The sequence below is a fragment of the Pipistrellus hanaki genome (genome assembly GCF_964339955.1).
Source record: "Pipistrellus hanaki genome assembly, chromosome: 5".
Lineage (NCBI taxonomy): Eukaryota > Metazoa > Chordata > Mammalia > Chiroptera > Vespertilionidae > Pipistrellus > Pipistrellus hanaki.
The window spans coordinates 34,067,087-34,081,082 of NC_140507.1; the positions used below are offsets into that span (position 1 = coordinate 34,067,087).

Below are 13,996 nucleotides of genomic sequence, written 5' to 3' on the forward strand. Positions count from 1 at the left end.
CCCTCCCCCCCCCGGGATTGTAAAGAGTGTCCTGTGAGGGTGGACATAGGGCTGGGAGCTGGGCCGGGTGAGGGGAGACAGGAATTGGGGATGACTACCAGCATGCAAGAGATGCCTGGGCCACGGGGAAAGCCCGTGGGGAGGACACGATCTCACACACGCCCAGGGCCTCACATTCGGAGCCTCGCACACTCCGGGGCCTCGCACACCCATCCTTGCACGCTTGGAGCTTATGCACACAGTCTCTCCCATTCTGGGGACCTGGCTGACACTGGCAGTCCACCAGCCCTCAGGGCCGGGGTGCTGAGCAGGTCCCTGAGGTCGCCCAGTGTGACCGGGAGGGAGTGGAGAGGACAGCTGTGAGGGGACAGTCAGGAGTCAGGGCTGGGCTCGTGGGCTCATGACCAGGAGGGAGCTGGGCGGAGAGGGTTCATTTGTGTGGGAGGGGAGGGGGCTGAAAAAAGAGGACGAGAAGGCCCTGGAGAGCCTGCCCATGCCTTGGAGGCCTCCCAGGGATCTGGGCTCCAGAAGGGAGCCTGAGAAGGTTGGACACCGGGGCGTACAAAAGGGGAGCTGATCACTCGGCCGTGGGCCCGGCTCGGGAGCAGCACCTGGGCCGGCGCACGCTCTGCAGCAGCGCGCGGAAGAGGCCCGGCGGGCGCTTGGCGGCGCCCTCGGGGGGCGCAGCGCGCACCGACCCGGCCCTCCCAGGGCCCAGGCGGGCGGCCGGGGGCAGCGCGGGCGCCCCCTGGCGGCCGTGCTCCTCGATCTGCCGCTCCAGGTGCTTCTGGATGGCCATGCCCAGCACCTCCACCTCCATGGAGGCGCCGTACACCTCCCACGTCATGCCCTTCTCGTCCCAGCTCACGTCGCGCACGGGCTCGGCCGCCTCCGGGGGCGCCAGGGCGGCGGCCAGCGCCGAGCCGGGCCGCACCAGCACCTCGGGGAAGGCGGGCGGCGCGGCGGCGGGCGGCGCGGAGGCCTGCGGCGTCATGGGTCCCGTGGCCACGGAGCGCGTCTCGGCGGCCCCCAGCGACACCTGCAGGCCCGCGTCCCGGCGCGACGGCGGCCTGGGCGCGGGGCTGGGCGCGGGGCGCGGCGCCGGCTGGAAGCTGAAGGCGGGGCCGCCCGCGCTGTCCTGCGGGGACATGGGGCTCACGGCCACCGACACGCAGGCCAGCGCGCCCGCCTGGGTGCCCGCGTCCTCGCGCGGCGGCGGCGGGGCGCCCGCATCCCACGACGGCGCCTTGGTGAAGTTGTCCCGAGTCCGCGGCCCCGGCGGGGGCGCCTCGGCCTCCGGGCTGCAGGCCTCCGTGCTGATGGCCGGCGCTGGCTGCACCAGGCCCCCGCCGCTGCTCCCGGCAACCGCAACCGAGGGAGAGGTGGCTGAGCCGCAGGCTTTACCGGCTGGCTTCCTGGGTCCGGAGAGGGCCTCCGCCTGCTCCAGAGTCAGAGGGGGCACGTCCCCCAAGGACGGGGGCTCTGCTTTTCCCGGGGGTGGGGGTGGAGCAGCATCTGCCTTCCCCAGGGCCTCAGGCTCCACCTTCCCAGAGGCAGCAGGGCCTGCTTTTCCTGAGGACCCAGGATTCTCCCGCTCCGAGGCCAGTGGCTTCTCCTTCTGCAGAGACGCGGCCTCGGCCGCTTTTTCTGATGGCGTGGGACCCTCCTGCTCAGGGGGCTTTGTGTCTGCGCTCCCCAAGGCCCCGGGGCCCACCTTCGAGGAGTTCACAGGACTCGCCTTCTCTGGGAGCAGAGCACCCGCCTTTCCCTCGGGGGCAGCATCGGCTTTCCCCGAGGGGGCCAGGGCCGTGTTCCCTATGGTCGTGGGCGCCACCTTTCCTGCAGACACGGAGTCCACTTCTCCGGGGGACACGCTTCCTGCTTTCCCCCTGCTCACAGGGCCCACGCTGTCCACGGCGGGGTCCGCCTTCCCTGAGGTGGTGGAACCCACCTTTCCGGAGGCCACGGGTCCTGCTTTCTCTGAGGACAGGGGCGCTGCTTTCCCCTCCGTCACTGCCTCAGCTTTTACAGAAGACGAGGGCCCCGCTGTCCCCAAGCCCTTGGGGTCCCCGGGAACCGAGGGCACAGGGTCCGTCTTCCCTAAAGGGCCAGGACTCACTGTCCCAGAAGATGATGACGTTTTTATATTTCCCGCAGAAACGAGGGGCTCCGCTTTTCTGGAAGACACCGAGTCCTCCTTTTCGGAGGACACAGCTCCTGCCTTTCCCACAGATGCCAGTCCGGCCTGCCCAGGAGACAAGGGCTCCGGCTTTTCCGAGGACACAGGGTCCACCTTCCCCAGGGGAGCTGGACCCACCTTGCCCAACGACCCAGCTCCCGCCTGCCCGGCGGACCCGGTGGCTGTCATTCTCACAGACACCGGATCGGCCTTTCTGGAGGAGGCAGGCTCCGTCATTCCCGGGGCCTGAGGGTCCTCTTTTGTAGAGGACACGGTTTCTGCATGTCCCACGGATACAGGATCGGTCATCTCCGAGCGTCCACCCCTTCCCGCCGACCCCGGAGCCACTGTTCCATGGGACATGGGCTCCATTTTGACCGGTGACCTTGGCGTCAGCATCGCCAAGGACCCGGGATCTGTCTTTCCTGCAGACGCAGAAGGGGCGTAGTCCAAGGACCCGGGATCGGCCTTCCCTGCGGGCCCGGGATCTCTCCTTCCCAAGGACACAGGGTGTGCCTTGCTCGCAGATGCAGAGCCCGCCTCTTCTGAGGACACAGGAAGCTCCTGTCCCGAACACCCGGGCTCCTCCTGTCTTGGGCACGCAGGGCCCACTTTGGCGGAGGATACAGGATCCTCCTCTCCTGGGGTCCCAGGACCCATCCTTCCAGAAGCCACAGGCTCCCCCTTTCCCGAGACGGCAGGCTCTGTCTTCCCTAGGAACGTGGGATCTGCCTTTCTCAAGGACCCGGCGTCTTCCTTCTCTGCGCTAGCGGGATCTGCCTGCTTGGAGGGCTTGGCGTCCAACTTCTCCAGGAACACAGGCTTTCTGCTCTCCAAGGATGAGGGGTCAGCGTTCGCTGAGGACACAAGCTCCGGCTTCCCAGAGAAGGTGGCTTCTGGTGTTCCTGAGATCGAGGCTCCATGCGCTCCCACGGTCTCTTTGGTGGCTGCCTCCTGGGGAGGGATGCAGGTCAGGGATGGGCAGGCCAAACTCCTGCCAGGATCCTCCGAGCAGGAGGCCCCTTCCCCAGTCCCACTGGGGTTGCTGTGTCTGGAGTCCATGCCTGGGCTTTGGGCAGGGGTGTGGCTGGGGGGTTCAGGGCTGGCCTTTGGTGGGGAGGAGCGGTAATCCCTCATGGCCGGGCTCCCAGCCCCCAGGCTCCCATCCTGTGGGCGGCAGAGGGCTGTGGGCTGGGGTCCTCGAGGGCTGGGGTCCTTTCGAAGCCACGGGAGCCAGGCTGGCTCTTCAGCACTGTCCACCTGCCCTCAGGACCATGCTTCGGCGCCAGGCTGCTGTCCGGTGCTGAAACACAGAGAGAGTGGACTCAGGCTCAGGGGAGACCCAGCGGAGAAGAGCCTCCATCTGGGCCTCCTCTCTCTCACCCTCCTCCCAGCAGCCAGGCCTCCTCACCAGATCCTCTGCCCCGGTCTGGGCTAACAGCACAAACCCACCCACATTGCTGCCCCCGGCGACCCTGACTTCTAACATGGCATTCAAGGCCCTTCACAATTTGTCCAGTCTAACTTTCAACTTCCGTTACCTTCACCCTTCCTTGTCAGCCCACCCCATGCTGCCTAGAAATTGTGCGTTTCCTCTAGCCCATGGGCCACAAACTCTGGGGCGAGGTAGTAGTTTAAGTGAGGGAAGCAAGCTCAGTATAAAGCAATAGGGAGTGGTGAAGACTGCCGCAAACCAGCCAGTATATGCTCCGTCTAAGGGGAGAAGCACTCCTTCACCAGCCAAGCATTGTTCTGGAGAAATGCATCCTGGTAGTGCCAGCGAGAAGTGGGAAATCCGGCACTTTAATGTAAAATGTCCTAATCAATTCAAGATAAAACAAACAAACCACAGCACTCTGGGGGCTAAATAAAATATGTCTGTAGGCTACCAGTTCTGTCTGTGTAGGCCCTGGGGAGCTGTGAATATTTGATAGTCTAAGAAGGGATAAAGCCCAACATGTGTGCTTTCAAAGATGGCTCTGGAATGGTGTGGAGGCTGGGCTGGAGGAGAGGGGCTGGCCAAGGCTTACAAGGAGGCTAGTCAGTCATTCATTCCATCTCATTTACCCAGTGCTTCATTCATTCACCAAGCCCCTCTGCCACGGACCCCGAGCAGCTGCAGTGGTCTGGATGAGAGGTCCGGAAAGGTCCCAGGGAATGGGAGTCGGCAGGATTGAGAGCTCTGAGGGAAAACTGATAGGAACCAGCTGGCTGTAGGGGGTGCAGGTGGGGGTGGACCGCAGGATTCTGGCTGGGGGTGGGTGGGTTGCCAGGCAATGGTGCTGGGCAGGAGATGTGGGGAAAGGAGGAGTTGCATTTTGGACAAGCCAAGCGTGTGGTACCTGGGGGACAGCCAGGGAGAGGATCTGGCAGGCGGCTGGGTCTGCGAGCAGCTCTGTTCTCTTACACGCTCAGCAGCCAAAGCGAGCTTGAAGCCCGCTCTTCCTGCCTCATCTCCAAAGCCACCTTGCTACGTCTCAGGCCCAAATCCCCAGAGTCACCCTTAACTTTCTGTCACACCCTTAAAAAGTACCACCCATCAGCAAAACATAAGGGATCTGCCTTCAGAGTATACCCAGGATCTGGCTACCACCCTGAGCTTAACCTGTACTATCTCCCACCTGGATCATCCCTGCTTTTTTCTTCATCCCAAACAGCTCATTCTCAACACAGCAGCCAGAGGGATGGTAATAGGACTCAAGGCAGATCATGGTCCCCCAACCCCGGTGCTCAGAACCATGCAAGTGTCTCCTCAATCTTATGCGAAGTTAAAGTAACTTTCTTATAGGGACCCTATAAGAGATTCTGCATTTTTCTGCCCCCAGTACCTCTCCCTCGATTATGCTGCTTTCGCCATCCTGGCTGCACGGCTGATCCTCAAACACCTCCTACCCCAGGACCTTTGCGCTGGCTGTCTTCTCTGCCTGGAATGCTTTTCTGCCCCATATCTGCCTGGTCTGCTCCCTGTACAGAACAGCCTCCTCCCCGGCACTGGCTGGAACTCCGCATCTTGCTTGCCCTGCTCCGATTTTCTTCACGGTACCTGTCACCATCTGACATATTACATTGGTTAATTGCTTATGGCTTGGCTTTACCATTAGAATGTCAGCTGTATGACGGTAGCTGTGTGTGTGTGTGTGTTGGGGCGGGGGGAGGAGGGTTGTTGGTGTGTACCGATGTATCCTCAGAGTCAAGAAAATGACTAGCACGTAGTAAGCTAGTAGCTCCCAATAAATATTTATTGAATGAATGACTGAGTGATCTTTTAAGATGCTGGTCCAACCACGCGATTCCATGCAATTTACTTCCCCTGGCTCTTGCTGGGGAGGTAAATTGGCTGTAATCTTTTGGAAAAGACATTTATCAGTTTCAGTGCGCGTAGCATCTGGGCCAGCACGCCCATCTCCAGGGATGGCCTTGAAGACAGACTGGTGGTGCACAGAGGTGAGGAGGACATGGCTGGTAATGAGAAGAAAACCAAGAAGTGTGTTCAGAAAGTGCAGGGAAGCCCTGGCGCCCCTCGGAGCTGTCAGAATGTGCGGAGGGAAGAGGAAAGATGTCCAGAATAAAATAAGTGAAAAAAGCCCGGGACAGCATGGCCAGAGGGATCCCATGCATGCAGCCACGGTAACGGACAGACTCACATCTATGGTTTAGTTATGAAAAGAATGTTTCTAGAAGGAAACTCATGTGATTTTTTAGTAGTGGTTGCCTCTGGGAAGTGAGACCAGGGATTTGGAAACGGAAGAGATTTTTTTTTTGTCTGCCCGTCTATAAAGTTTGAATGTGAATTATGACCTTTTTTATTTTTATTTCAGCGATGAAGAGAGAAACATCAATGGTGACAGAGAACCATGGATAGGCTGCCTCCTGCATGCCCCACACTGGGGGTGGAGCCCACAACCTGGGCCTGTGCCCTGACCAGGAATTGAATCGTGGCCTCCTGGTTCATAGATTGATGAACTGAGTCACGCTGGCCGAGTGAGTTATGATTTAAAAAACAATAAAACAGGGAAGACAGAAATCTTTAATGACTCTCTACTACCTTTAGGGTCAAATCCAACTCCATAATGTGCTTTCAAGCCCCGCAGACTTACTGACGTGCGGGGCTGTATCATTCATTATGCACTTCCTCCCCCAAAGCATATACATGCACCGACACACACGCACACACCCATTTTCACTAGCACACACATCCATTTCACTCAACCCCCCACATTCACACACACATGCACAGACACCCATATTCACTCACACACACATATATAAGTGTTCCACCTTTGGGTTCCTCTATGGCTCACATCTCTCCCATCGTGGCCTCTCCCCTCCTGCCTGGCTCTCATTCAACCTTCAAGCCTCAGTTTAAATGCCCCTCCACCCCCACCCCCAGGAGTCTTCTTTGTCCACCAGCTCCCTCAGGGTCCCACAGACTCCAGTTTTCCCCTGACCAGATTCATGTCACTTTGCACTTACACCTCTGGGTCTCTGCCTGGACTTAGGTCCCTGGATGGGGACATGGTTCCTACTGTTCACCGCTGGGTCTGCAGGCTTTGGGCTTATGGGACTTAAAGTGGTGGTGGAGTCATCACCTTAATGGGGACACAGGGGGAGGGGTGGTCTTACACATTATGGTGGGCACGGGGTCTTGGGAAGGAGACCTGGGTGCCTGTGGGCCTTATAGGGGGATGTACAGAGGCAGCTGTGAGACGGCATTTTGTTGTTGTTGTTAATCCTCACCCCAGGATATTTTTTCCATTGATTTTTTTTTTTTGGAGAGAAAGTGGAAGGGAAGTGGGGAGGGAGGGAAAGATGGAGGGAGGGAGGGAGAGAGAGAAAGAGAGAGAGAGAGAGAGAAACATAAATGTTAGAGAGACATATTCATTGATTCCTCCAGCACAAGCCCCAACCAAGGTTGGGGATAGAACCTGCAACCCAGGTTATGTGCCCTTGATCAGGAACTGAACTTGCAACCCTTCAATTCACGGGTCTACACTAACCACTGAGCAACACTGGCCAGGGCTATGCAATAGGTTTGAGGCACTGGAGAGGTCTGGCTGGAAGTCTTTGGATCTGGTTTTTAGCAGCATGAGAAAAGAATGAGTTGGAAGGTCACTGGCCCACAAGGGTCAAGCAGGCATCAGACCTGAGTGGTATGGACTTCATTTTTTGGCTCCAGATGATGAAATGGGCACAGGGAAGTGTTTTTCTCCCATAAGAAAAACAGCAGAGTACGTGACATGATTCAAGACTCCTAATTCAAGCGGGAGTGATGGGGACTGTAGTAAATGAGACAGCAGTGACCCCTTCTAGCACTAAGTTCTACTGGCTGGTTAGGAATTCATTTATTCTCATTTTTTTTAGAGAGGTGGGGGAGAAGAAGGAGGAGGAAGAGAAAAGAAAAGAGAGGAGAGGAGAAGAAAAGAGAAAGAAGAGAAGAGGAACATTGGTGTGAGAGAGAGACATCCATCAGTTGCCTCCCCTACACGCTCTGACTGGGGAGTAAAGCCACAACCGAGGTATGTCCCTGACTGAGAATCGAACCTGCGGCTCCCCCTGCACAGGACGGTGCCCCGATCAACACACTGGCCAGGGCAGGAAGTCATTCATTCATTCACATGTGCCTTGTTCTTGGTACTAGGGATACAGCAGTGACCAAGAAATGCATGGTCCCTGCCTTCCAGGCGTGGAAAGACTGGGGGACAAGCAATCCACAAATAAGCAAAAGAATCATGTAATTTCAAAAAAATAGATGCGGTGAAGACAAAGGAGTGGGCAGCTGGCTTAACACGTGCTTGAGGAAGGCCCCTCTGAGGAGGTAAGGCCTGAGGCAGCCATGGAAAGGCCTGAGGGGCTGCAGTGGGATGGGAAGGGGGAGAGGGAGGAGGCGGGCGGGAACCCAGCACGCAGGCCTTGGGGGAGAAGCGAGGGCTTATCCTAAGGCTGCTGGGAACCCTGCAGTGTCTTGAGCAGGTAAGGAAAGGTGGCTCTTGCATGGCCAGCTCTCATTTTTTGAGCAAAGTCACCAACTTGGGTTTTCCTATATTTTAAATGTTGGTTAATGTAAAAACTACTACACAGGCCAGAGAATTCACTTTTGTGGGCCAGCGTTGACCCCTAGGCCACTCGCTTGAGACCTCTGATCTATCTGGTCCTTTGGCTACAGAAAAGGAGGTAATAAGCCAGATCGACTGGGTAGATGGCTGAGAGAGAGAGAGGGCCCACGCTCTGTGCTCTGTTCTTACTTTCCAGAGGAGGAAACCAAGGTCCTGAGGGCTGGGTCTCCCAGCCACGCCTCCTCTTAGAACCTCAGTTTCCTCTTCTGGAAAATGGGAATTCAATAGCTGCCTGGCAGGTGTGTGTGTGTGTGTGTGGGGGGGGGGCGGTTGGGATGGCGCTGGAAGGAGTTCACAGGCTGGAGGAGGGGCGCTCTGGGTCCTCACTCCCGCTTCTTTCACCCTGGGAAGCCCAGCCCTGGGTCCCCTCACACTGGTCCCTCCAACAACACCAATCAACAAGCTCCCTCCCCTGGGGGTGGCCTAGCAGAAAGACAGGACTGCTCCCCATTCTCCCACTCTGGGACCTCAGGTAAGTCCCTCCTTCTCACTGGGGACCCTGGGACACGCAGCCCCTGCTCACGCAGGGCTGCTGTGCAAATTAACAAGAGGAGAGGTGTGCGCAGCTCTGCACCCTGGGGCCGGCTGTGCCTGTGGAAGGCCTGTTTTTATCTACTCAGCCTGTCAGCGCCCAGCTGTGCTCCCAGGAGGGGGCAGGGGAGGGAGAGCCTGCAGCAGAGGCACAAACTGGCAAACCCCGTCAGCAGCTACGCTTGTTTGACCCAGAGTGCTAAAAAAATTTTTTTTTTTTTTTAAAAAGGAATTAACTTCTAAAAGTTAGATGATTCCATGTGAAAACCATTTTTCTAGATCCTCTTGGAAAACTAAAAATTGGCGATCTGAGCTTGCTTTCTGCATGGCAACAGTCAGCAGGAGCCAAGCAGTGACTGCCTCGTTAGCTAGAGGTGCACTCTCTAATTAGCCACAGCCACCAGCCCTCCCCGTGGTGTCCTGCACACTGAGGCTGGTGCTGGTTGCCATGGGTCACTGCATTTGTGCCATCCCTTTCTCATGGCCAGCCTCTCATGTATGTTATCCATCTAGCCTGTAGCCACCTGAGTTCTGAGCCTTGACCAGAGAGAGAGGTGGGAAGTGACCTCACACACCAGGCCCCGTGTTTATGTGCAGACCCCGGGTGCCATGCTCTTATTTCCCGGAGGAGGAAACGGAGGTCCTGAGGGGCAGGCAGGGCCCCGCTGGTAACACGCCCTCTCTGAAAGGCACACCTGGAAGAGGCCGGTGTCTCAGTTCCCGGCTCAAGGTCCTTCGACTTGGGATCAGTTTTGGGGAAGGGACAGAGCCTGGCCATGGTCAGAAAGGTGTGGGGTCAAGCCTGAGCATGGCCTTCCTCCATGACTTTGGATGGGTCTTTCCCAATCTGTGAGATGGGGGAGGGGGTGCAGGCTATATTCGGAAGAGCTGGCCCAGCCCGGGGCTGAAGATCAGCCAAGATACCATTCCCAGAGGCTCTCTGCTCCCAGTTCTGCTGGGCCCTTCCTGGCTTGTGGAAAAGCTTTGATACCATCCAGCCACTTCTGCAAGAGGCAGTTCAAGCCTGGGGCGCCACCTTTCACCCCTCTCCACGCCCCTCCTCTCCCACTGTGTGCTCAGCCCTGGGCCCCGCACGCTCAGGCTCCCTTTAGCGTCTGGACTCTACAAAAACCTCACGAGGGAGCACTGTTACCCCATTTCACAGGTGAGGACACAGGTCAGAGGGAGGAAAGACTTGACACCAAAGGCACACAGATGGGGCGGGGGACTGTGGCTCAAAGCCTATTGTTTCCGAACCCCAAACCTGGGTTCTTCCGACTGGTATCAGCTAAGATCTTGGACACTGACCCTTATTTCTTAAAACCCCTTTCTGCTTTTTGGCAAAGTACCAGGGAACATTCAGGAGAGGAAGCAAGAGTGTCCCCCCACTCCTCACAAAAGAGTGTCCCCTATGCAGGAACCTACAGGAACCACAACCACCATGAGCAGATGACCCCTTAGTGTGTGCAGAGGGAGTGTAGAATGCACCAGGCTAGGCCAGCCTGGGAGCCGGGATTTGGCTCTTGCATTCTTCTCAAGAAGAGCTTGGTGTACACATGAGCAACCTGCATATGCATAAAATAGCCTGCTTGTTTGTGTGACATGGGGCCCACTTGGACCCTGTGGGTGTGCACTCGTGTGGCTACAGGGCCTCAGAGTCTCATGGGAGAGCTGGCTGGAGGTGTGCCCTGCTCTTGGGTGGAGCTGCCCCTGTGAGTGCCCATTCTGGCCCAGAGACCTGGCCAGCCTATTCCTCTCCCTTTAGGATTTCCTCCCAGGGCTGCCAGCCACCAGCGACCACTTCCTCCCATAGTGACAGGACCTGTAAAGGCTTGTGGGCTTTGACAGGCATGAGTGTGGCCTGTGTCTGTCTGACAGTCCTGGTCTGCTGCCCCTCACCCTCTCCTGCCCTCATCTCCTAGTACCCTCACGGCAGTGAAGCTTCCTGCCTGGGCTGGAGGTAAGAAAGAGCTTAACAAGGGTGATGGCCAAACCTTCTTCCAAAAACGGCCCCCTGATCATCCATCCATCCATCCACCCATCCACCCATCCCCAAGAGGGCAAGCGTGTGCACACTGGGGCTGAATGTGGGGGAAGGTGGATATTAAGCTAAAAGGCAGAAAGTGTGGGACAGGGAAAGTGCCCACAAGTGTGACGGCCTACTCCAGGGACTGTGGATACATGAGGGACACCGTGATGAGCAGGTGTGAACAGGCACACGCAGGCCAGAGCTGGGTGGCTGTGAGCATGTCGGGATCAGGGAGCATTGTTGAGTTGAGAATGCCGTGATAGCGATGGCTGGTGTGAGTGCGTAGCTATGCCTGGGTGTGTACGGAAGGCTCCCACGGGGTGTCCTCGGTGGGTGCACGGGTGGCCAAGTTTATGAGTCTGATGGAATGACCAAGGCCCACAGCGGACGTGTGTGGACCTATGGCCTCATGCGTTGTGTGACAGTGTGTGATGGGACCCCAGAGGGTGTGCCACACTAAGTGTGCAACAGCGAGTGTGCTCATTGTTTCACGAACAGCAGAGCCACTCGAGCCCTGAGCTTGCTCTAGGAGAGAAATGAATCAACGCAGGCGGACCCCTCCCCGCGCTGCCCCCCCCCCCACCTCCAACACACACACACACACACACACACACACACACACACACGGCCATGCGGAACAAAGGGGCTGCGGGCTGCGGGGCCAGGGTTCTGTACACACGCGGACTGGCCGGTGGGGCCCCTTGGGGACTCGGCCCGGACAGCGGGACCCGCCCCCACCCCGCCCCGCCGCGGCCAGGAGCCTAGGAACGGGCACCTGCCGCCCCCGGCCGCGCGCGTACACGGACCCGGGCTCCGGCCGGACGCACGCCGCGCGCGGGGCCGAAGCCCAGCACCCAGGGGGTTCGAAGACCCCGGACAGCGGCTCCGGGTTCGGCAGGAGGGAAGAGAGAAGGGGCTCTTCGCCGCCCGCCCTCCCGGAGGCGCGGCAGGTGCGGCGGGCGCTTACCCCGCGGTGCCGCCGCTCGGTGTCCTCGGCGCGCTGCGCTCCGGCTCCGCGGCCGCCGCCCGGGGCCTCGCTGCCTCCGGCCGGGCTGGCGGGCGGCCCCTCGGTGTCGGCGCCGCGGTCCCCCGCGCCAGACCCGCGCTCCCGCCCCGCGCCCGCCCCGCCCCGGGCATGCGCGCTGGCCGGCTCCGGGCTCAGCCGGGAGGGGCGGTGCCGGCGGGGAAGCCGGGGCGAAGGAGGGAGGGAGGGAGGGAGAGAGGGACGCCCCTCCGCATGGCCCCTGGGCTTCTGGGTTCCCGCCCTGTCGATTGGGCTCCCATTTCACAGACCGGGAGGCTCGGAGGTGGAGGGGCTGCCCGGTGGCCGCGCGCCTTTGGAGGGCGGGGCGCGCTGTCTCCAACCTCACCCAACCCAGCCCCAAGACACCCTCTCTCTCCACGCCTCACCGAGAGGGAAATGGGGGTTCGGAGAGGGGAGGCCGCTCCACAGATGGGGACCCAGGTCGCTGAGATCTCCGAGCTCTCAAAGCGGAGAGATTTCCCGCCTCCGCCACGGCCGCACTTCCGGCCTGTCCCTCCCCGCCCCCTTCCCTTTGTCTCGCCGCTGCCCACGCCCGCGCCAGCGGAGCGGACCCCGGTGGTGGGGGTGGTGGGGGTGGGGGTGGGGTGGGGTGGTGTGGGGGTTTGAGGGGAAGCGCCTTGGATTCCCCCGCCTCCCAGCCAGGTGGCCGCCCAGTCCGTGCAAGTCCACTTCTTCTCCCCCGAGGCAACCTTGAGCAAATCACTTCACCCCTCCGAACCTCTATTTCCCCATCTATAGAATGGGCTAATACGAATCACTTCACAGTGGCCTTGGAAGGATGCAGGAGCCTGAAGCAGATGTTCAGGGGCTCCCAGTAAAATGTGAATTGCCTAGTGCGTCAGGACTTGCAGCCCCCCCCCCCCGACATTTCTCAGCAGAGAAATTGTCCCCTCCCCTTTGACTTTCCAGAGGAGAAAAAAATAATTCCGTAATTGCCGAGAGAGAGAGAGAGAGAGAGAGAGAGAGAGAGAGGATAGAACCCTCTCTCCTGTACTTGTGAAACCACCTACTAAAAATGGCAACAGCTAATGTTAATGTAACGCTTATTTAGGGGCAAACACCGTGTTAAGTTTTGTTTACAGAATTCATCTAATTTCAATTTCCAATCACTTAGAAGAGTGTTAATGTTAATGGATCATGTCCCCATTTTTCAGATAAGAATGTTGAGATACTGATACATCACTTGTTTCTGCTCACACAGCTAATTCACCTCACATTTAACCCCTATTTTTTATTCCTGTCACTTACCTGGTGGACCTTAAGTCACCGTGGTCTTTTTAAAAAAAAAAAAAAAAAATCTAGATGGCAAACGAAGAAAATCTATCGGCCTGTGTCTTGAGCCAGAAGCCCAGGGAAGCAGAAAACCGCAGAATGCCCAAACCAATTTTCAGCACCACGGACAACTCCCCTGCCTGGCCGGCTTTCTAACGCTCAGGCCCTGAAAACTGCTCCTTCGCTGCCCGCAAGGGCACTTTGCTTCACAGTTTACAAACCCTATTCTACATTCGTCATTTCATTTTATTCCCCCTACAGTCCTTCCAGGTAAACATTATTGGCCCGGTGATACAGATGTAGACATGGAGGCTGGGGGAGGCTCATAAGACGTGAAAAGTGGCAGGACCAACCTATGATCTAAGCCCCCTGGGGCGGGGGGAATTTGAACCAGACCAGGGCGTGAGTGAGGAGGCCTCGGAGGTTGTTTAGGGGACAGACACTGCTCTCGGAAGCATGGCAGCGTTTGTTGGGATGGAGAGAAGCTTTGATCATGGGCTGGCTGTGGGTGTGAGAAGACAGAGGGTTCTGCTGTCTCTCTCAGGTTCTGTTTTGGGGAGCCAAGTGGATGGAGGACAGGTACCGATGAGCACTGGGGAAAGTAAGGGCTTGTGGGAGGGCAGTGCTTTCACATACGAGTCCAGAGCGGAGCCCCGGAGTAGCCAGGGCAGACAGGCCAGGAAGCTGGTGATGAAAGTCATGAGGACGTGTTGGTGCATGAAGGGAGCATGTAGACCAAGGGGGGGGGGTGAGTAAGGACCCCAGATCCACCCTAAGGAGCTCCACCATTAAAGGACCAGCTGGGAAATGAGGCGAGAGAGAGAGAG

General features: G+C 58.2%; 1 protein-coding gene across 1 annotated transcript; it reads right to left on the reverse strand.

Annotated features, from left to right (window-relative positions):
* Positions 1–54: 54 nt before the first annotated feature.
* Positions 55–12,397, reverse strand: GPRIN1 (G protein regulated inducer of neurite outgrowth 1). The gene is made up of 3 exons (XM_084886573.1): positions 12,218–12,397; positions 11,820–12,187; positions 55–3,482 (listed from the first exon to the last, which is right to left on the reverse strand). The coding sequence occupies exon 3, from the start codon at positions 3,314–3,316 to the stop codon at positions 578–580; it is 2,739 nt and encodes a 912-aa protein (XP_084742699.1). The 5' UTR covers positions 3,317–3,482; positions 11,820–12,187; positions 12,218–12,397; the 3' UTR covers positions 55–577.
* Between the last annotated feature and the right edge of the window lie 1,599 nt (positions 12,398–13,996).